General features: G+C 41.1%; 1 protein-coding gene across 1 annotated transcript in view; it reads right to left on the bottom strand.

The window, feature by feature from the left end:
- Positions 1 to 27,637, bottom strand: part of RIPOR2 (RHO family interacting cell polarization regulator 2) — a 106,368-nt gene that overhangs the window by 23,131 nt on the left and 55,600 nt on the right. The window contains 11 exon segments of the mRNA XM_074985879.1: positions 2,411 to 2,540; positions 3,798 to 3,946; positions 4,057 to 4,182; positions 5,590 to 5,633; positions 11,313 to 11,376; positions 12,896 to 13,045; positions 16,036 to 16,089; positions 17,329 to 17,352; positions 17,813 to 17,891; positions 18,578 to 18,733; positions 19,879 to 20,005. Coding sequence (XP_074841980.1) covers positions 2,411 to 2,540; positions 3,798 to 3,946; positions 4,057 to 4,182; positions 5,590 to 5,633; positions 11,313 to 11,376; positions 12,896 to 13,045; positions 16,036 to 16,089; positions 17,329 to 17,352; positions 17,813 to 17,891; positions 18,578 to 18,733; positions 19,879 to 20,005 — 1,103 coding nt within the window.

The following is a 27,637-nucleotide window of genomic DNA, read 5'->3' as shown; positions in this document are numbered from 1 at the left end:
TTCATTGTTATGTTGTTGCAATTCTTTTGGGCATATCTGTACAGGTTGAACCCCACTAGTCTGGCACCCTCAGGACCTGGCTGGTGCTGAACCAGAGAATTTGCCAGATCACGGGAGGTGGTCATTACCCAGAAGCATTACCAACATTTCCATTGCTTACTGGGCCCTTAAAAGACCTTTAGGGCTAAATTACAGCTAAATAACATCACAGAACACTGAGAGCCAGGACTGCTGCTGTAAACAAACTTTATGGGACTGTGAGAAACTTCGCCAAGCCCAGGACAAGTGGACATCCAGCTAACTAACATTATACCTGACCACAGAGTGCTGAACTAGAGAGGTTTAACCTGTACTTGTTTAATAGTTGCTCAGACTCTCCCTCCTTATTTTTGTGTTTTTTCCATTTCTAAAGCAATACAAAAGTCCCAGAATCACAAAACTGTTTGACTACTCACATTAATTTTTAACATACGATTTTCAGGGTCAAAATCTCACTCATGCACTACTGTTGGCTAAAAATGTATTTGTTATACTAAGAGTAACAGGGGAACATAGGTCACATAGAATATCAAAGAAAACGGAAGAACTTTATTTCCACCAGTTCTGTGACAGGTAGAAGACAGTAGTGTGCATAGATTAAATGCATTTAGTCTGTGCAGCAGATCTCACCTCTCCACAATCTGAGCACCTTACTGACCTCTGTGGGAGTTTTATGTTTTGCAGGGGAGCAGAATTTAGGAGCCAAAACCTGCCATCCTGACCCTGACTAGAGAAGTTCATCAGAATGTATTTTTTCAAAAAGTGGAAAATAGCCTTTGGCTAGATAAGGCATTAGTAAAAAGGAGCAAAGTGGATAAATATCTTACATTTAACTCTCCTTGAGTATGAATTATGTGGATTTAAAACAAAAGCTCCACTGTTGTCTTCTCTATAAACAGGTTGGAAACATCTTGGCATTTTAGAACTAATTATGTGGTTATTTAGATAAGCTTTTAAAGTAATAGTAGGAAATGAAATGTACAACATTAAAAAGATTAAAAAAATCACAGCAAAACAGGAATTATCAGAAACTCTTCAGAATGATGTGGAAAAATTGAAATGGGTCATTTTTAGCATAGTCCTTACACCTGAATGCTTGGAATTGCACAGCAAACTCATTCACAACTTGCATGTGGACACAACACAGATGAAAAGCGGCTAATATTTTGCTGACAGTCTGTTGAACAAAGCTGTATGTCATTTATACGTTGACTTAGCTAAGATGAAAACATCAAAATGTATATTGGACTTTTGCCTAGAGCTCTTTCTATTTCTCATTGTCAGTCTAAATATAGTTGAGATTCTATTTTTTGGTTTTCAACTTTTTTCCACGTATATACATTTTTAAACTTTCTTTCAGTGTTGGAAGTCGGTTTACAAGAAAAATAGACCATCAACCAATTTAACTTTGCATTCCTAAAGGAAAATTGTCTGACTATTTGTCCCTAGATAGTAGTCGTGATCCCGATTCCACTGAAATGAACAGGAACTGTGCTTTTGGCTGACCTGAGACCCGCAATGGGTTTATACTCGTAGTCTTCCCTGCAACCGGTCAGCAAATGAGCATCACAGATCGTCTAAAGATCAAAAGGAGCATGCATGTAAATGAGGAAGCCTCAAGAGCATTGAGGCCTCACGAGCACTGAAACATTTGTTACACACACACACTCACCCCTCCTACCGGCAAAACTCACATATGGCTCTAGCCCTGCTTTAGGCCTCAGCCTCAGAGATGGCAGGTCACTAAAAGAGCGACTGCGCTGAAGCTTGTCAAAGAAAGCGTCTTGCAGCACATCTAGAACTGACAACTGCAGCCTGTCTTGCGGAGGACGTAGCCATCTCTTCAGCAGTTAAAGCAAAAAGGGGGAGTTAGTTCAGTGCATCGCAGTTGCAACACTTAAATGACTAGCTTTAAAGATACGGTGAGTGAAATTCACCTCTAGGCAAGGCCAATGCATTACTTAAATCCTATTTAACCCACCAAAATATGGTGAGACTTAAGTGGTATCTTGGCCCTGTGCAGATCCTTTGCATAAGGGTGAATTTTACCCTGAGTTTAAACTAGCCTACGACTAGTCAATTTTTTAAAACTGTTATCACAGAATAGACATGAAATCTACCCAAATGTTACAAGCACACAGGCAGACATGTGAGCATCAAATAACTGACCAAATTGTATCTTAGGTTAACAGGACCCTAAACATACTTCTTCCTTTCAGGTGGAACAGCTACAAGTATTTTGCTTTTTGTAAAGAGTTTATAAGGGCAATATTGATGAAGCTGGGAAAAAATGCATTTTAAAGTACTTAAGCATTTACTATGTTGATGAGGGGGTGGGGATCTCTACATAATGATGTGAACCTTAACTTACAAAGAATGAGTGATCCTTGAAGGTAGGAGTTTCTGGAGTGCCTTGGCTATATACGGACATCCTCCTTTGGAGGGCAGATGCCTTATTCACATTGCCTGTGGATGGGGTTAAGTCCTCAACATCAAATGGGCTGCAAAAAATAAGTCATATAGTCATTAGGTTGAATAAGACTGTATGGCAATCACAGGGAAAATCTGTTTGCTTCCTTTTTAATTTAGTTTCTTGGAATAATTTGCACCTGCCCCCACGCACATGCACAGATTTTAGCAGCAACTCCTAAAAAGGAGAATTAATTTTTAAATGAACTTTTTCAGAGAACCTTGTTCATTAGGTAGGTCACTCAGAAGCATGATTCTCATTTAGGATAAAAAGTAGTCCACCGCCAAGAATAACTATGTATGCTAATATGATGTGATTTACAACGTGAAGAATCTTCTTCCATTTGAGATGGCAAGTAACATACATAATTGAATAAGGCACTCTGTTATTAATAGAGCTATTGCACCATAATGAAACACAGCAATTGTCATGATTGGTTTCAGTGATTTGTTGTATTATAAGATACACACATAAGTAAATGTTAAATACTTCAGTGTAAAATACCTAGAAATCTTGCTCTGAATCATAGCTCTGTCATCCCATGCTTATTATTGCTCTATGGTATTGTTCCTATAGGTTCTTCCTTACTGTAGTATTTGAATGCCTTCATCTTTAATGTAGTATCCCCATAACATCTCTGTGAAATGAAGCGTTATTGTGTCCTTCTTACAGGTAGAGAACCGAATGCTGCTTGTACACAACTGCAGCGATCCACTGAGCATGTGCAGCTACACACTACAGTGAGACACACAGTGCCCACACTCATCACTGCGGCGTGTGGCTATAAGTGACAGGGAAAAGCTTGGATAGCAGGGAGACAACAGCAGGCTACGGTGCTAAAAATATTAGTATAAAGGTAACAACCATCGCCTGGCCTGCACAAAGTAGGGTTGCCAGTTTTGGTTGAACATATTCCTGGAGGTTTCATCAAATAATCTTTAAATAAAAATTAATCTTTAATCCCTGGAGACTCCAGGATAATCCCGGAGGGTTGGTAACCCTAGCAAAGAACCACATAGGGCAGTTTACACTATTCTAGTTGGTTAGGTCTTGCCCCACTGTCTACACTGCTCTTTACACCTGTGTTAGCTGGGTGTGCAGTGTCTGGACTCTACACGCTTCTGTGAGTGCAGGTACCCCATTAGCGACTAGTCCCAGGTCATGCAGGAAATCTGTGGTGAAGCAAGGTCGTCACTGTATCCCAGTGCTCTTTACCAGAGAAATAAAGACAATATGAGTCTTGAGCTGGTTTTGAAAAGCTGCTGATCCATTCAAAAGTTCTACTTACTACCAGGTGATTTCCAGGTTCAGCTTTATAGTGCCAAGGTCATTAATATCAACAGCAACCACCTGTGGCCAGGCTGCAAACAAATCCTTTGTCTCACAGGTTACACTTCCCACTAGAATGTGAGTAGCAAGTCCTTTAACTTCTGTGACCTGCAAGAGTAAAGAGAGAGAGTATTCAGAACACCTCCTTGTCCTGTATGTCAGCTTTCCAGGCAGCTTTTAGCTGCAGATGGCAATATGATACAAACTTGTGTGTCTACCTTAATGGAAATCAGCCCAACAATAAGAGGGAGGAAAACCATTTCTTCTCCATCCCAGCTTTGCTTGCCATTCACTTCAATTTTGCCTTTCAATTTCCATCTCTGGCGGCCATATCTCATGAAAATCTATGAGAAAGAAAAGTCCTCTCAGTTTCTTGGAATGCAGGTCTACCTGTTGTCCTTGGACAAAGGCGTGAAGGCAAGGGTCATTTCTGAAACGTGCCTAAAGAGTAGATGCAATGAATACTGAATTGTGCTTTCCACGAGACATGGGGGAAAGTCTATGTTGAAAGTGAAGTGCACTGTGTTCTCCTATTCACCTGTTTACCAGTTTCTATTCACCTCAGTAGGATTTCACTTCCAATTTTTAAAACACGCCCTTTTGCCGCTAACCACTTCCAACAATGGGCTGCTTATCCATGGTGGCTTTTTTGACCTCTTTCTACTCTTTTTAATTTGTGGCATACACTTAAGATACAATTAATTTGAGCCTCTGTTGGGGTGTTTTAAAAAAGCTTGTAGGCACTTCATTACGGGCCTGTGCCTTTTAATTACTGGGTAATATCTTCATTTTTGGGTAGTTTCCCTTTCTGAAGTTAAATGCTACTGTGGTGTTGTTCTTTGGTGTTTTCTCCCTCAACAAGGATGTGATGTTTAATTATATTTTGATTGCTCTTACCAAGGTTGTTCTGCTACATTTACCTCTTGGACCTGATCCCGTGCCTCACTTAGCAATAAATGAAAAATTGCCTCCTCCTTTGTGGGTCCCAGGACAAGCTATTTCAAAAAGCAGTCCTTCATGGTTTTCCAGGAACTTTATTTCTGCATCCTGTCCTAGGTGACTTGTACCCATTCATATGGAAAGAGCTGAAATTCCCCCATTAATGAGCTTTGGATTTTTATAGTCCCTCTAATTTCCCATAGCATTTCACAGTCACCACCCAGGTCAGATAGTTGATAGTATATAACACCTACTATACTTATATTATTCAAACATGGAATTTCTATCCATAGAGATTCTGTGGTACAGTTTGATTCATTTCAAATTTTTACTATATTTGACTCGATGCTTTCTTTCACGTATAGTGTCACTTCTCCACCAGCATGACTTGGTCTGTCAAAATTTTTTCTACCCCGGTGTTAGTGTCCCATTGATTATAGCAATGCTCTAATAGATTTGTTCTATTCAATCCGTCGTGACTGGGTTAAGAGGGCACCTTCTACACAGAGGAACTGGAGACTTATACCAAGAAAAATATATTGCGTAACGCAACTTCTTTCTAAAGCAAAGCAAAAGACAGACTACTGTTATTTTAATAGTACTTTGGATCTGATCTTGAAGTCTTGACTGCTGCTGACACGTGTGGTCACAAAGCCTACAGTGGGGAGCATTTTCTTACAAAAAGCCACGAGGAGAAAGCAGCTCTTTGCAGAACTGCCACCATAGTAAGTTCCTTTCATAATTACGTATAAAGTGATGGAAATCTGTCCCTCCTCCCGCTTTTATACTGAAGAAACTGACACGACACTTACCTCATATTGATCTCCAGGACAAAGACGAGCAAAACCAGCGAGACCTAGGAGCAAATGATACGTGAGATCAGTTTCAGAAGACCCTTCTTATTTAAAAATAATATTTCCATTTGTAGGTCCCTCTATTTGTATAACCACATGCTTAAGACCTGATCAAAACCCTAGCTATCCCTATGGCATTAGCATGTCCATGCCATGCGCCCCAGCACTTTGCAGATCCTTTTTAAAAGAGTTGAACCCACCCATCCTCTTGGAGATTCAGGCTGCCCCTCTGGACCTTATAAAGATCCCATTGTTGGCAAGGAAGCTGAGAGATTCATTTTTGGTTCTGGAAAATATGAAAGTAGGATGCCCTGGTAGGTGAGAGAGTAACCCAATGACAGATTTGACTGTTTGGTCCTTGAATGTCTGATTTATGCTCTTGGCTGGATTTTAGCTATGAAAACTTCCTATTAGTTCCTCAAATTCTTCAGTACAGCTCTAAGTCAGTTAATAAGAGAAGCCCCAAATCATTCTCCAGTATCTTCCAGTGGATTGGAAAATGGATTTCTTAGCCATTGCTACGGCCCCAAGAAATAGAAACAGTATCCACACCTTTTTTTCCCCCTAGGCAGCTGTTCAGTCAAGTGTGTCCAGAATTGATGGACTTTAAAAGGAGACATATCATAAGTTGACAACTTCTTTTTTCATGGTCAAGGTCATGGTTCATTATAAATGGTGATCATGTGAAATGCACAAAACTTTTTGAATGTAGTGCAAGTAAGCAACAGTCTTGCCAGAGCAATTTTGGATGCCTTGCTGTCCAGCAGTTTTGGTTTTTGTTCACTATATTCACTACCCAAACTAGTAATGGACAAGTGACAATGCATTTTTTTTCATTCTGCTTTTTGCCCAGTGAAATTTGTTATAAACACACACGAGAGGAATTTAGATTCTGATAAAACCGAAAAAGGTCACCACATTCAGGAACATGTAGTACCCTACATTGACATAAATGGCATGGGATGCATCTCATGACATGTTGTGGGTCAAATTCTCTTCTTGGACACGCCTAATTGTGACACCGCAAATAAATACAAATATTCAGTGCATCATAAAGACTATACACTTTGAATTGCACAAAGAAAGCTCAGCCTTGCAGGAAAACTGATTCAAGTACCATATTTAGTGTTGCATGGTATATTTTATAGACATACAGAGTAGTCATACATAACCAAGATTATACATCAAAACTGCTGTCATTTACATTCATGTCAATTCTAAGACGACTACATTCCACTGCAAGCAGAATCAAGCCAGCGTTTCTATGTAGAGAACTTAGTTTTCAGGCAGTTAGTGAAATGGTCACTAAGTACTAGGGCTATTAATTGCAGTTAATGCTTGTGATTAACTCAAATTAATTGCAATTAAAAATTAATCATGATTAATAGCAGTTTTAATCACACTGTTAAACAATATCAATTGAAAAGTGTTAAATAGCTTTTGATCGTCCTCTGAACTTTAAAATACAATAAACCCTCAAAATCTGCACAATCAAGTTGTGCGTATCTCAGGTTAATGTGACTGCCACCCCTGACATGAACTGCAAGTCAGGCTTCCATCCTTGACAGTAGCAGGCAAAATGTTTCTTTCAGGTGCAGCAGCCTGAATCTTGCCACCCCTGACAGGAGCTGTTTCCTTCTCCTGTCGGGGCGGCAGTCACATTAACCTGAGAAACGGTGGGGGGGGGTGTCCCCCGCTCCCATCAGGGATGGCAGCTGGACTCTCAACTGCTGCCCTGACAGAAAACTTCTCTGGTCAGGGGCAGCGCTGCGAGTCAGGCTGCCACCTTGACAGGAGCAGTTTCGCAGTCTCCAGAATGGCAGGGAGCTGGGAACCAGGCAGTAGCCTGGCTCCCAGCTCTCCTCCACTTGCAGAGAGGGGAAACTGAGCAGGGCAGCAGCCCTGATTAATTTCCTGGCTCCAAGGAGCAGAGGGGAACTGGGAGCCAGGCTGCTCCTGGTTCCTGGCTCCCCTCCACTGGCTGGAGCCAGGAAACTGAACATGGCTGCTGGCCTGCTCGGTTCACCCTCTCTGCAAACGGAGGGGAGCTGGGAGCCAGTCTGCTGCCCAATTCCCAGCTCCCCGCCACTTGTGGGACCCAGGAAACCGACCAGCTGGTCAGTTTGCTGGGTCCCACAGGCAGCGGGGAGATGGGAACCAGGCTGACCACTGGTTCCCAGCTCTCTGCCACTCTGGGAGCCAGGAAACTGACCAGCCCTGCAAGCCCAGGGGAGCCAGGAACCAGGCTGCAGCCTGGTTCCCATATCCCCTCACTTTGTACAAAAATTTGAGTTAGGCAGGACTTGAATATGCAACCCCCGTGTAACTAAAGGGTTTACTGTGTATTGATTTTTAATTATAGCACAGAATACAAAGTTTTGCTCACTTTATTATATATTTATTACAAATATTTGCACTGTCTAAATGATAAAAATCTTTTTAATTCACCTCATTCAAGTACAGTAGTGCAATTTCTATCATGAAAGTAAAACTTATAAATGTCGGTTTTTTGTTAGATAATGGCACATAAACAAACAAAACAATGTAAAGCTTTAGTGCAGCCATGGGCAACTTATACTAGTGAGTGGACCGCATGAATTGCCCTCCTTCATCTCAGTGGCATGCAAGATTGTCCTAACCAAGATTGTCTCCTGGGACAGGGTAATTTAGTTAATTGCCCTTGCGTACCTAAATACCTTGGGTGTGCTGAATTGTAGCAGTGCTTTTGATTGGATGCAGAAGAAGCACATGGCTGTTACGGTCAATATTATATGCAATCAGCACCCACCTCACTTCACGTTCCCTTGTTTTACATGCATGTCATTTTAGTAATACCAGTAGGGGGAAAAGCTCTGCAGACAGAGACTCGCAGAATCTAGCAACCCTGCACATGGGCAACAATAAACAAAATGCCTCATGTACCACACACAGAATCCCAGTGGGCCACAGGCTGCCACCATTGCTTTGAATTTTTTTATAATGTTTTACTTTTGAATGCAATTTTTTGTACATAGTTCTATATTCAACTCTCATGACGGAGATTTCATTACAGTACTTTTAATCGGGGGAACTGAAAAATATTAGTTTTGGTTTTTTAACGTGCAAATCTTTGTAATGAAAAAGTGAGTACTCTGTACTTGGTATTTTGTGTAACTGAAATTAAATTGTTTGAAAACATAGAAAACCATTTATTTAACTATTTTGGATTATAGTTTAACAGCATGATTAATCATGATTAATTTTAATTTTATTTATTCATTTATTTATTCATATAAGCTTAAATAATAAGGTGTTCTATTCACAAGTCTTGTCCATAGGTGGCAGCAATCCTCCGCAAGCCTAACATACTGTTTCAGTAACAGCTCTTCCTACATTTAAAAAGTATTTTCCATTTGCTGTACAAATCCAGAGAATGCCAGAACAGCCAGTCCCAACTGTTCAAAAACCAGAAGTCAGGCCTCAAACAAATCATGAGATTGGTTAAAAATTAACTTGTGGTTCTTATTTGTTTTTTGCTTTTGCAGTCTTCAGGGTTCAAGTTTTCAAGCTTTTCTCTGTAAGTGTGGCAGCTGAAAACTTTGCACTTAAACGAAGTGTAGATTCTAACGTAACCACATGACTTCAGAAGCTGGGGGCTTAGATCATCATGAGGCTCATAAGAGCTGGCATCACTGTGAACTGCATAATATTCACTTGCAAATAGTTACCAAGCTGACATACAGATGATAGAGGAGGATTCTCGTCAGTTACTTTCTCTTCATAGATACTTACAAGTTAAATACACACACTACTTATGCGTCTCTCCCTTCCCATGCAAAGCTTGTTCCCTACAACCACCTTACACATCTATTTTTTTTCACAAGCATAATTTAAATGGTGTCATAGGAGGGAACGTCTTCCTGCAGACTCTCATGTCTCCTTTTGAGATGCTATTGCTGACATTTGGCATAAAAGTTCTCAACTTTGCTTCATCCCATTACTCCTAATTACTCATCTTTATATCACTTCAAACAATATTTATATGGGCCCAATCTCTCTTGTACCTGAATTGTGCACAAATTAATGCATTCTATCACCTTGGTTCAGAAGGGAAGTATTATCCTCATTCTACAGATGGGAAATGTGCACAGAGAAACTACCTCAAAGGTACTGTATTAGGTACCTCGCTCCTTTGGATTTCAAAGGGGATGAAGTGCCTAAATGCCTTTGGCGGGTCTGTGCTTATGTGACTAACCCAAAGTCCCACAAGAAGCCAGTGGCCAAACAGGGAATTGAACTCCAGATTTGTGAGTTCTAGTCTTTATTGCCATACACACAAAACAAGCCCTCTTTCTAAAAAACAAGAGGCATTAAATCCAACCTAACACAGAAAACACTATTTTCTTTTACTACTGGCTGATCTGTAGTTGGCCGTTGCATTGAGAAGCCTTTCCTCTCCATTCTTTTGATGAGCTCTTTGAGCAGAACACACACAGCAGATCCGCTATTCTCACCCTAACACTGGGAGCAGAAAACAAAGCAGCCCTCTGTCAGGGTGCGTATTGCTTCCCGCCTTCTAATTTATTTATTGCTTATAAATAATTTACATTTTACTAGCACTCTGCTGCTGCTTCCATCTTCACAGAGGTGCTGATCTCAGCCACCTGGATCCCTGCAAGGCAGCCAGCATCACAGAGCAGTTTATGTAAATAAAATAAACTTTTTTTCGGCTAGATGGAATAGGTGTTTAATAGAAATAATGGAAGTTTAAAACTGAAGCTCTCTTTTTGTCTGAGACCTGGTCCAGGGGCATTGGCCCACAGCAGGGGGTCATCAACCTTCAGCATGCAGCCCATTTGGGTAACGAGCAGGCAGGCTGCGAGAGAGACTGTTTATATTATCCGTCGCGGGCATGGCTCCCCCACAGCTCTCGGAGGTTGCAGTTTGCAGATCCTGAACTGTCTCATAGCCCAGCAGCACATCACCATGAAAGGTCACATGCCCGAAGTTGCCAGCCTGTTGGCCTACAACATTTGTCTGGGTGAAAGGATGCCAAATAGAATGAGGAAAGCAAGTCTGAAAAGGAACAGGGAAGCCCTGTAGTTCTTGATATTATTGAATTCACTCAGAAGGGTCGTGCCTCTCCTCTGTTATTGTCCAAATACCTGACTACAGTTTGATCAGAATACGTTTCCATAGAGGGTGGGAGAGGAAGGTGCCCCTACTTTTTATTTTTTTACTTCAAAAAACAACAAACGCAAAGTGACTTGGAAACTTGGTATCAAAATAAGAAAACATTCTGCAATTCTGATCTACAGCCACTGACGCAGTTTCTTAGCAAACTTGTGGAAGGAAGACAGAAATAGAGGCAAAAGATAGAGTTGCCTTAGACACTGCACGACACATTCTTCTTGATTAGTAAAAGCAATGCAATTTAATTACCCTTCTCCCTCAAAAACAGGAAGAATTGTCTTTGAAGAGCTTACTGTTCAGATCGGAACATCAAACTAGCATGATGATCCCTTCCGCTCAGTGTGGGTGTAAGTCAGGATTCTGAAAACTCAGTAATTGATGTGTTGGGAACAACAAGCCTCTCCTACATTTTAAACTTAAATTAGCCTTTGCTCTTAGAGCTTTTGAAACACACGCAGAGAACGCTGGCAATTCTGTTCATGCAGAAGCGTGGGGAGGGAGGCAATTACCTTTCATCTTGATGCAAAACTCCCCTAGTAGGTTTTCCAGCTCTGCTTCAATGGTGCACATACTCTACATTGGAATACAGAAGATTGACATCAGACCAACCTCCTACATTTATTCATTTTTTTTTTAACCAGAAGAATAGTTCGGAAAGGAAACATCCCACAATGTTCATTAGATAAAAATAAATATCTCCAAACCTCCAATTAAAAGCAATGTGCTACAGTCAGCCCTGGAAGGGACAGAGGCAGCACATTTGACTTCAGGTCAGCAATGCTTGTTTACACCACTGCTGAATTTGGTCTAGTGCTGCTCTTTTGTTGCATCGTAGTCCTTACACTGGCAGAACGAAGCCTCAGCCATCATGTCAACTGATCATTTTCCCGTCATTCCCGCCAGCCAAGGATTTACGCCAAAGCGGGTCTCAGCGTGTTTTTATACCTTGCATTCTGTGGAACACGTGATGAGAAAAGCCAGTGGAGAGAACAGGGGCATTGGACTCTACCCCAGCCATTTTTAACCAGTGTGCTGCAGCCTGCTCGTGTGCCATGAAATTTCATCCATTTCACCACAGCGAGGGGAAATGCCCAACCCTGCAGGAGCCCATTAGCGCCAGGAGGCAGTTGAAAAGCTGCTTCCCAGCCACATGGGTTGGCAGAGAGTCCACTCCCCATCTCCGCTGTGGCAAGCACAGAGGGAGGGAGTCTGCTGGAGCTGGGATGAAGTTTAAATGCCAGGTCTTGGTTCCACTGAGCCGGCAGGAAGGCGAGCTTGCTCTCTGACCTGCCTCCCCACCCCGTGGGTAACTGAACATTTCAGCGGTTATTCCATTACTCAACTTTCCTTGTTTAGCTTGTTGTATGCACCACTATGTTGCGAACCTCTCTAGTAAGACTGTAAGCGTAGTAAATGAAAGTAAATGTGATGCTTCTGAACAATCGATTCAGCTGAAAAAGTGTGCGCACTATGGAATTGTCAGTCTCGCTGGTGTTCTGTGTTACTGAAAAGGTTGAGAATCACTGCTCTACCCAATGCCTTCTCTATATTTAAGGGGATTGCTATGACCTAAGAGCTGTGGTGGTTGCCATGCTGCCAAAGCTCTGCCATCTCATGAGGCAATCACAAATTAGTAAAGTAGGTTTGTTTATAATGAGCAAGATTAGAAAAGGTGTAGCAGAGGCTTTTGCACAAATGGGTTCCAAACTAATGGAAACCATAATGTACTGAAATCTGCAGGAACTGGGAAGAATTTAGTTGGAGTACAGATGGGCAGACCCATGTCTTTTCCTGCACAGCGGCCCCAAGGTTCACGTTCAGATGTAACTTCAGATGTATTGTGGCATTACAATACAACGTGCCCATTGCATCCCTCTCTGGCAGAATGACAAGTTTGTATTTGCAGGTGGTGTAGTGCCACATGGAAGTAATTACAGACTAGTCCCATGATATTTCTAATTGGTCAAATATTTCAAAAGGGAAAAAGCTGCTCTGATTTAGGGGCTGATCCGGCAATCCTTGTTCAGGCAAAATTCCTATTAAAGTGGATGGGAACACACTTCAGGAATGGACTAATCAGATCAGCACAGACCTCTGTGTATTCCTTGTAACTTCTGCTGATTTCTGACAAACTCTCTCGAGCTCCTTTGCTGGCAGGCGACATTGCAAAGGCTTGCTTCATTTTGTTTGCGCCATCGCAGAGACGTCTTTGGATACAATAGGCTTCGTATAGCTCATCCACCTAGCATAAACATTGAAAGCACTTTAAAACGAAGAAACCCAAAGGAATCGTAAAGCAGATTCCATTAAAAGGAAGTAGAACTGAACAATTCTGAAAATCTTGTTTTAGATACACCAGTGGGTAAACAACTGCAGTTCCGATGCCAACACATTATATTTTAAAAAGGATGCAACATAGGAAAACAGCCTCTGCTGTAAAACTTCATCAAGGCAGCTGTGACTGTTAGTACTTTGTAACTTCAGTTCTGCAGGCCTCCAGCTACTGTTTTGCATTTTTATCTGGAATTTGTAGAACTTTTCCAAGCCTCTCTTAAAAAATCCATTTCAAGTTTATAAAAGAGCATGGATTGGAGAGTTCTGGGTAGTAGTAAAATATCTATCCTCTGTCTAGAATCAAAACCAGGTGTGGTGCTGCAGCCCTATGCTTTTTATGGAAATATGTTTTGAAGGAGAATACACATAACTCAGATATGCTTTATGCATAATGGGGCTAGTGATGTATCATTGAAGAGCCTGCAGTCCCCTGAATGTGTAGCTTCTATTTGTGTGCATGTATCATTCCTGTACTGAATGGTCTGGTCCCCAAGACAATGATCTGTAAATAGGCTTGTTATTCCTCTAAGCATGGGCTGTGGTTGGTCCTACAAAGACATATGACTATTCCACCTGGTGCTGGAATCCCATATTGAATTTAGTACTTTTACACAGCGGAGAGGAATTGAACAATGATTTTCCACTTTGGGGGAAATCCTGTATAAGAATAGGAAGCAGACTGATTGTCTTCTGAATTCACAGACTGCTTCTCCTCCCGCCCCTGCTTCTCTCCCTGAAAGGACACAGGAAAAGACCCAGTCTCAGAGAGAATCAGTCTGTATCTTCACAAAACAAAAAAAGTAGTCAGGTAGCACCTTAAAGACTAATGATATTATTTATTAGGTGATGAGCTCTCGTGGGACTTCTTCAGATCTGGGGAATATTAACAAGTAATAATAATAACCACAGAATCATAGAACACTAGAACTGGAAGGAACCTCGAGATGTCATCGAGTCCAGTCCTGTGCCCTCACAGCAGGACCAAACACCTAGACCAGAGGTCTGCAACTGCAGCTCTTGCGCCGCATGCGGCTCTTTAAGGACTTATTTGTGGCTCCCAACACTATAACTGCAAAGTTTAAAAAAACAACAACTTCTGATTATTTTTATATAAATGGTGAACATCTAAGAGCTCACAAATGAAGTTATATCTAAATAGCATATGATATGTGATCTAAAACGTTGGATAAATCCCCCTTTAATATGTGCAGTGCATTGTGGGTTATGATACAATTGGGGTGGGGCCTATGACTGTTTCTGAATGTGAGCCTGATTAAAATGAGTTCATCTGCTGCTGTAAAGATCTACCACCTGTTACTACACTTCTTGTTTGCCAAGCTTTATTTCCTGTACAGAATGGCAACAGCATTTAACACTGCGAGGGCACTGCTGTTGTCGGAAGACAGCACAGTTTGTCCTTGTTTTAAGATTCTTCTGGTTTTATTTGTTTTTAACAACAAAAAAGTTGACCGTCCTACCTACCTGATAATGTAAAACTCTCTCACACAATGGTTGGTTTGTCGCCATGGTTTATAGAGCTGTAAACTCACATACTGAGCAAGAAGAGTTGTTTATTTCCTCTTATGTTTAGGATCTCTTTTATTTCTATAATAAACACAGAAGCTATGTCTACAGCAGAGAGAGCTTTCAAAAGAAGCCCTTCTGGAAGATCTCTTCCAAAAGAACTTCTTTCGAAAGAGAGCGTCCACACAAAAAAAGCAGATCAAAAGAGTGAGCTGCTCTCTTGAAAGAGTGTCCACACACAGCCCCAGCTCTTTTGAAAGAATGGGCCAGGGATCGAAAAATCAGACCTAATGACAACTGTTCTTTTGGGGGGGGAAAAATGGGGAGGGGGGAGCTTCTACACAAGTTTTCTTTCAAAAGAAGCTTTTGAAAAGGGGCGCTCTTCCTGAAACAGGAAAGGAAGAGCGATTTCGAAAGTGCCACATTCTTTTGATTTACTGCCAAAAGAACACTTTTGGTGTGTAGATGCTCTGTGGGATCTTTTGAAAGAGCCCCCTTCCTTCGAAAGAACTTGCTAGTGTAGACACACCTACAGACTAGTAGCTCTGTGCAAGATGGAGATAGCGTAGGAGGGTTTTAGACTGAAATTGTGCTTTAGGCTCTGAATTTTAACACATGAAGGTCAACAGAAAGAAAGTATATTGTTTATGGAGAACATTTCAACCTATTTCTTCAAAATTTTCTTTAAGCTGCATTACTATGAGGATAATGACATTAACGTGTTTTGCATCTGCTTGGTCACTCTTGCGTATAACAGGCAGCGTGTGTGTTTTTAAATGAATCTCAGTAGACCATCTATCCTATAAAGACATCGTTTTGTCAAGTTGTGAAAAGTGTTAATTAGCAGATATACTGATGACTAAAAAATACACGTTGTGTTTGATTCTGATCTAAGGCATACTGGTGTAAATCTAGCCATTACCAACTGATGTGGATGGAGCTATTCCAAGTATATGTTGGTGTAACTAAGCAGAGTTTGGCCCGGTGGAGTAAAATGGTGTAAAAACTAGTGTTTGCAATGGCAGAATCAGACCCTACAATTGAAATTCAGAGGACATGCCCAGTCTGACCACGAGACTTTTAATATACAATAGATCATATTTTGAATGTAAACTTCTTACCATTGCAAGTGTGCCTATATCTGTACCCTTACTGTAAACTTATGGTGAGATTTTAGCTTACACATCAGGGGCATGGCCTTGTATTTGCTTTGTACCTATTGTCTGTGGGAGTGTTTTGGTGTGCATGTGGAAAGGCGAACCTCTGAAATTTTAAAGCTTCGGAAAACCTTAGCGCTATCACAGTAGGCAATGGTTAATTTTCTTAATGACATAAAAGCAGATTCAGAAAAAATATGATAGGATTGTCCATTACCTTACTAATGTGGAACTCCAGTCTTCTCATATATCTTTCAATCGCTTTGATTTGCTGAAAATAAATAAGAGGAATGAGAGGAGGTTTCTTCCTAATAGCTCAGCTGATTGCATTTTTACATAGAGTCCTTGCAGAGATGTACTCTTTATCTGGCTTCCTATCTCTAGCCATGGTGAGCTTCACAGAAATTCTCTCTTCAAACTGTGAAGCTTTCTTTTGGAGGTCTTTGCACATGATCCTCAGATCAGGTACTTTATCTTAATAATATTATTATTTCACTCCAAGGAAGAACTGGCTGAATTTATTTCATTCTAATCTATTTTTGTCAAATATCAACTCGGATCAAAACACAAAATATTTATGGACAAATTTTCTTTAAAAAGAACCTGATTTCTTTTAATAAAATGTTTTTGATTTTTCAGTAAATAAATGCTCTATAGGTTTTAAAATTATTAAAATGTTACCAGAATTTTTCATTTTTATTTTTTGAAAACTGACAATGTTTTGTTTTCCTCATCTTCATTAAAGTGTTTTTTTACATTTTCCTGTGAAGTACTACTGTCTTTCAACCAGGTCTACTGAAAAACTTGAAGGCCTTTACTTTTTGCAGGTCAGTAGTGAACGTAAAGACTAGATATACCCTGAAGACTTGGTGGTCTATTGGTGTAAGTGGGTACAGCTCCACTGAAGCATCACAGCAATAAATTTAGTCTTCTCTTACAAAATGAGGAGGTGGCAAATATAAGAGCAAGTGCTGGCTGGAGCTCAGGCAGCAGTTATTCAATGGTAGTTCTCTCCTAAAGTTCTTTATCTAGAGTCTAATCTGTGAGTTACCTTTTATGTGACCTTCCTAAAGAGGGTTCTTGTTGAACACACGGTAGTTCTTTTTCCTGACCCCTCAAGGACTTGATCCTATTCCTACTGAAGTCAGTGGGAAATCCTGCCTGCCTTTCCTTCTCAGTGGTGCTATCTGATGAGAGAATCAGACTCTGAGAAGCTCTTTGAGCCCAGCTTTCTTGAATTGTGGGTCAATGTTCCCACTCAGTTTTTTTTTTTTTACACTCCTGTATAAAATAAATTTTATTGTGTACACCTAGGCATGTACAGATGTGCACCACCAGTAGAAACACATGCTGCCAGCTGCTGCTGGCTGTTGGTGCTCTGCTAATCAGTTGGGCAGCATGTGACCCTCTCCTGGGTGGCCACCCAAGTGCACAGCTTAGAGGGCATACTGGTCAGGGTTCAACTGCTAATGTTTTATTTCCAGCTCCACTGCTCCAGTGGGTAACGTACCTTGTCTAGGTCGTACAGCACCCCCTGCAATAAAGAAAGGGAAATTATGAGTAACTTGCGTGTCCTGACATTCCACTGAATGGGGCATTCTGACAATGTACTATTGTGTTTAAATAGCTGACATATAAAAAAAATCCTAGGTGTGATGTCACAGTCCCTTATTGCCAACAGTCCCTTATTTTTTCATCTCTGTGTGGCATAGTCGGGAATTGCTGAGCGCTGCAAAAGAGCAGCCAGAAATACCCCTGCAGAATGTTGTCAAGTACTGCTTATTATTGATGGTGATGATCATGGTAATAGTGGGAGGAAAAGTTGGAAAAAAGTCCCTTGTTTTTGAAATACAATGTTGACAACCCTAAAGGACAGCTTTTTTTTTTAAAACTCCCTTGTTCCCCCTTTTCCTGTGATACCTGGAAAGGGTTACCCTTGATCTGCACAAGTAGTATACAATGTTTTATCATTTGGATTCTGGAGTAACACGTACCAGCCGTGAATTTCTTTTCATGTCTTTTAACTGAGCAGTTAACTTATCCAGCTCTGTCTGGTGAACTTCCAGATACTCGCTGTAAAGATAAACCAGAAAGGGAATCATGAACTCTGTTATATTTCAGTACCTCGGGGAGCTGATTGCTGACATCTGTGGAAGGAATATTTGTGTAACAATCGCTCTTCTCCACACAGACTGGCTTAAACAAGTGCAACATGTTTATATTGACCTGACTGTCATAAAAATGCACCACATAATCCCAAATCCCTTGCATGCTCGACTCTCATGCTTCACACCAATTGAACAAGCAATAGACACGTTTCCATAGCTCTCCAGCAACAGGTTAATGCTTTCAAGTACCTTTAACACCTGGGTTTTATGAGAACTAAGCTGATGTTTTAGTTTGGGGCTGCCTCTTTCGTATCACTGTCCTTGGACTCAGCAAGCAAAGGCATTACCGCATTCTGTGATGTTACCTTGTATCATATTGTATGGTTTGACCCTCCCAGGTGATGGCAGGCAAATATGGAGCCACAGTCCAGGGTTAAATCCTCGTCCTATTGTAGTCACTAGGAGGTATGCCACTGACTTTAACAGAGCCAGGATTTCACCCAGTGCGCTTTTGCTCCCTATCTACAAATGGGTTTAAAACAGGAGAATGGAAGTCAGCAGTTGGATGTACTCCCCGACTCCTTTGACCTACCGCTTCTGACTTTAAAGTAGCCAAGAAAACATCAGTCATCTAACGATAAACTCTCTTACCCCAATCCATTCTTTAAGGCCCTGTAGACCTCTTCCATCCTTTCAGGCTGGGGCTCTTTGGAGGCAGAGCTGTTTTTATGTCCCAAATTGTGAGTTTTCTTCACCTTTGCTTGAGGTTTCTTAAGTGCAGAGGAGTTCTCAACAAAGGAGTTACACCTGCGGTAGGGACATGAAAGGAAAACGCTATAAATCATAATGAGCTCCAAGGAGTATTGCCTGACTTCTCTCTTATAAGTAGTAATCTTACAGTAGCACGGGCTGCAGGACTGTTTGTTTACAAGCTATACTGTTACTGGTTTGTTTACAGGTCAATAGGTCTGAGCTGTACTATGCTCAGGCAATCAGCAGTTGATGTTCCAGTTGCTGAGATGTGAATGCCTGTCTGGTAAACAATAGCTGATGCCTAGGTTGGCCCCTGTCAGACAGCTGTTATGCATTTCGTACCAGATCCTTCCCATCCAGCAATACCAGGGAATCACAGAATTGTAGGACTGGAAGATCCCATCCCTGGCAGCAATGTCTAAGCTGTCCCCAGCTGGTGAGAACAAAAGGCAATTTTTAATAATACAACACTTATATGCTACTGACTAGTGCTGTCTCGGCATTTGTACAGTGCACAGCTCAACCATGCTCCGGTTTCCATCTGAGCCTCTAGGCACTACTGCTCTGCAAATAAATAAATAATTTTACTCTCTGTACTCATTCTCATATGGCATCTGAAAATTGCCACTGAATTCTTGGCTTTACTTGTTCCCTCCAATCAGATTTTAATCAAGCTGAGTAGCTTAGGGCTACATAGCCCCTAGACGTGAACTTGCTAGGCTGGTTCAGCTGACTTAGCTAATTTAGCAAGTCTCAAACCGGAGCTCTACAAGATAGCTGCATAAACAGCCATTTGAAGCTGTGGCTCAGGTTCTGAGGCCTAGGGAGGATGGTGGGCTTCAGACAGTTCTGGGCATTTTATATGCTGAAAAGATCACACAACTGTATTATTTAATGGGATAAAATTTATACTCTGAGATGCCAGCAAAATTCCTCTGAGACTGAGGCCAGAGCAATAAGCCCCATCTTAAGAAAAAATAAAGCCTAATGGATTCCTGTCAGTGAAGAGACAGGGTGTCTTCATTCTCCGTGTGAGAAAGCAGAGTTCCATGGAGAATAAACAGAGACAGTCTGACCTACAGCACATAGATTTAACTCTGAAGACAGACACTGAAAATCTTCCCATATCCAAAGTTCTAATTCTTGAGCTGAAAGCTTCCCCGCTACCCACCCCCAACCCCCTGCACAATAATACTTGCCTGGATCGCTTTTCTTGAAGACCGCTGAAGCCAGCAAAAGATTGACTTCTAATAATCCCATTGGGACCACCTGGGGAGAATGAATGTGATCCCACTGACATGGTTTCTGGGAGCCTGGAAGATATTCCTGTGGGATAATAGAACAAAGGTCAGTGATGGTAAGTTACAGACAGATTGAAGATCAAGCCCAAAACAGCATTCATCTGAAGTGATAAAGGATAAAGGAATCCCACAAAATCATGAGATGAGTAGATGTTTACAAGCCTGACTCTTTACTTCACAGTCTATTTATAGGACAGCTCAGTTTTCTGAACAAAACCAGGAATGTCTGCAAAGGCACTTTCTCTTGAATTCACATGGAAAACACAAGGGATGGTCAAAGTGTTGCAGTTGACTGGCTCACATTACTAAGCCATAATGCCCTTCTCAGAACTAAACTCTTCCAATTGCACATCTATCTTGTATTCCAGGGTAACATATTAAATGTGTGTGAACCACCCCAACAGCAGCTTTCTTGAAATAATTACATTCTATAGTTTTTTTCTTGTTTTTTTTGTTTTTAAAGGCTTGAGATTAAAAAAAAAGTCCATTGGGTTCAACACAGGGCTGAAACCCAGAATTGGATTTAGACTACAGAAAATTCTGACATGTTCTGTGCTTTGGATTAATCATGAACCACTCTGCCTCAGTCTCACCATCTGGGAATTCACAGTTACTTGTTTAACATGGATTACTATGTTTTGAGATTTCTGAAGATTACAAAGGGCAAGGCATTATTATAAAGATAATGATGATGGTTTATTTAAAAATGTAACTATTTCTAAACCAGTCCTCTTAGCTTTCCTTATCTCAGTAATTGTTAGCATCTTATTACAGAGAGAGAAGGGGGCAGGGAGTGGGAAACCAATGTGGGTCCCTTTGGAAAGGGACAGGAATTATCAGTGGCGATGGCAGGGAGGGGAGCCAACTGTGAAGTCATCAGACTCTCTAGTATCTTCTAGAACTGGGGAGAGCAAACTTTTTACGTTGGGCCCCACTTTCCATCCCTGCAATTAGCAGGGCCCTCCCCAGCCTGTCTAACATAATCCCAACCACTATAAATTTTGGTTACATTCATATGCAAAAAAAACCCTTTCGGAATGTGTAAGAAGATAAACATGTAGAACATAAAAACTTTATTACTCAGTATATAAATGTGAACACACACACATAAAAGCAGTAACATATTTCAACATTTTAAATGAGAGAGATGAGCCTCAGACCCCACTGCTGTTCATGCTGCACCCCATTTACAAAATTTCATGCCCCTCTTAAGGCCCTCTCCCCTTTGCACGTCCCTGTTCTCTGACAAGAATATTGTCTGTCCCGTTCATCTTCCTATAGGAAATACGCTGGAGATTTCAGTTCATTTTGTAGTCGTAGATTTTTAATGTGAACACCTGCCTATCATAACTAACTCTTTTCCTCTCTGATAGGTTGCCAGGAGCTGAATGGGTGGTCAGGGAGACCGAATGATTCTCTTACCCCTGGGGTTGTGAACAATACTGACACACCATGGCAGGGCACTGTGGTTTGGACTATGTTGTTCTTGCTGTCTGGTGGAACGAGGACTGCACCTTGGGCTGATAAGCTAGGACCTTTCACATTTATTAAATGAACTCACTAAAAATTGGCACTGAAGCTATGTAGTAGTTTTATGTTTACTGCATTTCCAGTGCTCTAGATCAGCGGAGGGCAACCTACTGAGCACGGCCCATCGAAGTAATCTGCTGGTGGGCCATGAGATATTTTGTGAGTGTTGACCCATCTGCAGGCTTCAAGTCCTTCTCCCATCCCCCAGCTCCCAGAATGGCCACAGTTTGCCATTCCTGGCCATTGGAAGCTGTGGGAAGTTGCAACAGATCAGACCGTGACTCTCTCTCATCTTTACCATAACTACTAGATAACTGTGATCTTTGTTAAAGACCCTTAAGAAGCTCCATTAATCTTGATGAACTTTGTATTTTTTTTTAAAGCAGAATCCTAAGCATCTGTGTTAAAATGAGCTAAATATATGCTGTAATACACAGTATGTTCCTTTAAGGTACAGAAAGCATATTAGGTATTATGTGGCTTATACCGCATTCACCAAATCTTCAGCTGTGTGCTGAGTGTATGTGAAAATCAGTTAAGAACATTGCAGTGTACTATTTTAGGAATATGTAACTTACAAAAGTTTGTGCCACACCTCTTCTCAGAGCATAGGGCTTCCACAGATGCGGTCTGTGCTGCCACCACCACAGGCAATCTTATATCAGTGCCTTTTCATTAGGCCTTCATGCTTTATTAAGCAGAGAAGTAACTATTAGGAAGCATAAATTTTTTTATCTGATTTATGCAATAGTATAAACTTTCTCTACATATTGCTGGAGATACTTCAATTTGACACCATGTTAAAGGAAACCAGAATCAGGCCCTATGTTAGGATCCAAGCCTTCAAGACACAGAGCATCTCCTCCACTATGCTGAGTTTCTTTGCTTAAACTTGACGATGCTTAGTACCTGTCAGGGACCACTCAGCACCTTACAGGATCAAGCTCCCATTTATGAATCCACTTGAGAGTCTATGTATTGTATCAATTAGCATCTCAATCAACTAGCTCAAGCCCAGCTGAGAAACAACTACTTTATTCCCCCATTATGTTATGTCTCTATGGCTGCATCTACAGTAGCAAGTTCTTTTGAAAGATTTTTCAAGGAAGGGGGCTCTTTCAAAAGAGCCCATGGAGCGTCTACACACAAAAAGCGTTCTTTCCAAAGTAAATCGAAAGAATGCGGTGCTCCTTTCAAAAACACTCTTCCTTTCCTGTTTCAGGAAGAGCGCCCCCTTTTGAAAGCTTCTGTCGAAAGAAAACATGTAGATGGCTTCGCAGGCCCTTCTTTTGAAAGAACAGTCTTCATCTTCGATCCCTGGCCCATTCTTTTGAAAGAGAGCGGGGCTGTGTTGACACTCTCTTTTGAAATAGTAGCTCACTCTTGTGATCCGCTTTTTTGCACATGTGGACACACTCTTTCGAAAGAAGTTCTTTCAGAAGAGATCTTCCGGAAGAGCTTCTTTGGAAAGATCCCTGTAGTGTAGACATAGCCTATCTGATTACAGTACTTTCGGGTTCTGTGCTGCAAGTTCAATATGTTCTCTCTATTTTCTCAAATGACTTTAAAATGGTTAATATGTGTGCTGCATGCTGCAATTTGTATGGTTTTAAAAACATGCCCAAATCAGTAGTAATTTTTCAGCATTTGCCACATCTGACATGATGCTTAGTGCATTTCCAGACAGACTCTAGAAATGATACAAAGGTAAAAGCCAGACAGCTGTGACACTCAGCTGGGTTCAACAGCAGTTACATTTATACATCAAAGATTCCTCCAACAGTAAGCAGAACAAAAACAAACTAAGTTTGGTATTAGTCATGAGGACTGGGGATATATCTAATGAGGTATTGCACATTCAAACTCTAGTCAGAATGCTAAAACACTCCAAAACAATTACTATTCCATCAGGTCCCTATTACTACACAAAAGAGTAAAAACATTAGTGTGACGATGGGGCTTTAATAGGTATTCATTAGTCTAAATGAAAATATTTCCTGAGTGTTTGTATATGACACACAGACATTTTCAGTTTTCATCAGTAAAAAGAATCAAAGATTATTTTAAAAAGGGCATTTTTCACCTAATTTTGTTAAAAATATTTTAACCAACTTTCCTCATGTTTTGTGCTGCTGTATTAGCAGTGAATCTACTTGTGAACAAATACAATTGATGTTTACGTTAAGACCCGTCTACCTCTATTTTTGCTTTTTTGATGTATGAAATAGAAAGAATCCCACTTGCCTTTCACATCTGGGAGCTAGAAAGAAAAATCTCTTTTTATTTTTGGACTGAGCAAATCAAAAATGGGAGTAACAGAGGCATAAATGTAACCCTGAATCAACTAAACGTAACACTGAGTCAACTTCCAAAATAAAATAGCATTCTACAATTAATTTGTTAAGTATAGGCTGAAAATATACCAGTCACTTATGAAGTTTTGACTCCTAATTTTATAACTTGTGATCTTTCCTGTATTTTAGATACAAAAAAAATTTCGCTCCACACTGAAAATTTCAGTACAACCCATGTGCTGGGACTCTCTCAGGAATAGTCTCTCTTTGAATCACTTTAATACATTTTGCTTGTGGGTCTGCACAATGCAATTAGACTTCAGAGTTGGACTTTTATATATATATTACAAACACGATCTATACCTCATTTCACCAAAGCCTAAATAACATCAATACATACATATTTTCATACATATTTTCTCCAGCGGCAGCTACTTGGGGCTTGTCTATACTTACCTGACGGTCAAGTCTCTGGAGGTTGATCTTCTGGGGTTCGATTTAGTGGGTCTAGTGAAGACCCACTAAATCACACACTGAGAGTACTGTAAAGTTGCAAGGAGTAAGGGAAATCAGTGGGAGTTTCTCCCATCAATCTCATGCTGTGGGGATGGCTCAGCAAATTGATGCAAGTTACATAGACTCCACCTATTCAATTCACGGAGCTGGAGCTACATATCTAATACCGATTTTTCTCTCCTTGTGTAGACCTGGACCTTAGTTTAGATTTGCTTAGACAACTGTGGTGAGTAGGTTACATATCAATAGGTTAGTTTTAGTATTTAGGAATGAGAAGTGTACTTCAAGTAATGAGTGTTTACATAGTTGTACAATATTCTATTTTCCCTAAATATTTTAAATAATTCATTAACATATATTTAACAGATAGTCCTTGGAAGTTACCATCTCTGAATTTCCCAAAATGGCCACATGTTAATGTAGTTTGAATTTAGCTAACATGTATTAATGAAGCATATGAACAAAAGTCTCGCACACCTGCTAATGATACCAATACTGGGCTCTCCGCTGACGGAGGACCTTTTGTGTTTTGATCAATCATCTTTTGGTGCCAACTGCAATAGGTGTAAGTGTAACTCATTTGAAGAGGAGTTTTGCCTCTGATTTAAATGGAAACAATAGTAGGTCCAAAGAAAGCTTGCGGGTTGCTGCATGGAGTATAAGAAATCTTAGCAACAGGGGAAAATAACTGAAAACAGAAACAGCCAAGTGATTGAGAATTATTTAATTAGGGTGCCCTTTTCTAGCCAATAAATCCTGACTTCTAGTGGGATATTTTGTAAGAAAAGAGGAGCCAGTACACAGCTGGCTCCCTGCCACCACCCCCCGCCCCGCAGGGTTCCCATGGCTGGAGATGCTGGTGGGGCTCTGCCCCCCAGCCAGATCACTGCAGCAGGGCTTTTGGGGACCCCCCGCTCCCCTGGCTGGTCCTTGGGGATGGAGCTGCTGGCAGGGCTCGTCACCTCAGCCAGCTCCCGCCACCCTGGAGCTGCCAGGGTTTGCCCCGCCATGTCCATGCCCCAGCCGGCTCCCTTTCCAGTGTATGCAAATTGGACTTGAGAAGAAGAGAAGCATCATGTAAGTTCCTTAATACAGTTATCATAAGACCTAGCCTTCAAGAGTTTAGTCAGGCAAATCTATTGACTTCAGTGAGGTCCCATGAGGATTAAAATCGGTGAGAAGGATTTTTGTTTTTCTTTTTGGTTCTTTGATGTAATGACTGAATTCCTAAATCCAGATGTAACAGTTAATTGATATACTGATATATTTTAGGAGTGGGGATGTTTTTCCCTCTCTTACTATAAAGCATACTTAAAAAAAAAAAAGATTACATCAAAATACAATTGAGGTTTAAGAGTTCTGTATTGGTTCTAAATCAATTAATGCTCTTATTTCAAGATGGTGTAGATGCATCACTCATATTGGATTTAAAATTATCTGCTTATAGCAGATATAAATACACACTGTTGATTAGCGTAATACACTGAGTACTGCCTGCACTAATTGTACATCAACACAGTCTCAACATAAGGAGAAATGTTAACAGATTTCTCCTCCCTTCTCAGTGATAGCTGATAGCAGGAAAGTGCAAATAATTGACAGTGTCTCTGTCCCTGGGGAAATAAGAGCTTCATCTCTTCTTTCATTATGGAAACAGTGGTGAAGCAGCTGAGTCTAAACTAATTAGAAGAGAAGGTATTTGAGGAAATAGTCTGTCTACAGAAGGCTTCCTTTCAACCAGTATAAGTCCAGTCTTCATTTTCTATAAAGCTCGAATATTTGATAACCAGTGTTTATTTAGACCTGAGCTAGGCAAGCAGTCAATACACTCACAAACACGTTTTGCTAAATTGGACTGATGACACAATAGTGGCTGTACACTTGTACTGTGTCTTATTTGTTTTTCCCATGAGTAATTCAGATTATTGTATTTTGTTCACCTACATTTTTGGGGAGGACCTATTGCAGGTATGCATGTGCAAGTGTGCAGATAAACAGGCAAATAACTGAACTGGCACTGGGAAGCGCTACCTGATCTACACAGACTTCTTTTGTATGGGAGTTAGAATAGCAGCAGCAGCGGGAGAACCTGGGCTTTTCAAACAAACCACATCAACATAAATGAGTGATTATTTGGCAGCAGTGACAGTAGTAGAAAAAGTTAAGAGATCAGAGATGTGGGGCTCAGACAGCAGCAAAATCTTGCTGGGGAGCTGCAGGATCCAGCCCCAGAACTGAGAGTAAGGCGTCTATACTGAGGCGAGATATGGAGACGGGGAATCTGCACTCAAAGCCAATGACCAAATAACCATCCTTAAACACGGCAGAGGACCACCTGTATGGGCCTGTGAACAGAGGGGCATCACCTGATGCAGTGTTAAAGGATTGCTGACAGAAAGGAGGATCATCAGCCTTGGGTCTATCATCAGTAAAAGTAGGGAGCTAGCGGTGGCAGTCAGCAAGGTTTACCAACAAGCACAACAATTTGGTGTCAACATGCTAAGAGCGCCTGCTCAGCTGCTCTAAACATCTGGCTAATGTCTTTTTCTTTGCCACAGATGGAGAAGAGCTCAGCTATTTTAAATATGAGGTTCACACGGGTAGCCAAAGACACAAAGATGTTGGCATTCCCTTAGAACCTAATGATGTCATAACTGAGGGTAGAGTTTGACCTAGAGTAGAATATAGCCCAGGGAGTTTGTCCCCTTTACCAAAGTTATGCCACCCTACTAGACCCTATCCAAGTTTCATCTTCCTGTTCATTTCAGTAGCAGTTTGATTAGACTGATTTGTGCTTTCAAAGGCTGAAGTGATTTGTGTGTGTGGCATCTTGGCAATTCACCAAGCATTCTGTCAGACTCCCACTCTTTTGGGATAACTAATTTACTTTCAGCGGATCCTTAAGCTGTTCTCAGTGTTATATGAATGGAAAGTTTACTTGTCCCACTGTGAAAGAGGTGATAGTTTTAACCATTTGTGACATTGCTAGTCAACTGTGTCTTGAATAGGGGCACAAGGGAGGACACACCACCTGTGCTGCCCGGTGATGAGCAGGGTGTCTCCCTCTCTCACATAACTCTGTCCAGTTATAGTTCTGTCTTGCAGGGTCCATCACTTCTTCTCTGGCTCAGCCCCCTGGCTGTATGGTACATTCCAGTTCAGGCCTTTTGCTGTACACCAGGAGAAAGTCCAGTCACAGAGAACTCTTTCAGCACCTTCACAGGCTTCAGGAGTTCTCCTTTAGACAGGAGTCTGGAGGTCTGGGCCCTTGAACATTCAGGGTCTTCCCCAGCTGGATTCCCCACTGAGGTAAAGAC

This window comes from Carettochelys insculpta, chromosome 2 (assembly GCF_033958435.1).
Source record: "Carettochelys insculpta isolate YL-2023 chromosome 2, ASM3395843v1, whole genome shotgun sequence".
Taxonomy (NCBI): Eukaryota; Metazoa; Chordata; order Testudines; family Carettochelyidae; genus Carettochelys; species Carettochelys insculpta.
The sequence above is the reverse complement of the archived record's forward strand: the minus strand, read 5'-3'. Positions and strand labels throughout refer to the sequence as shown.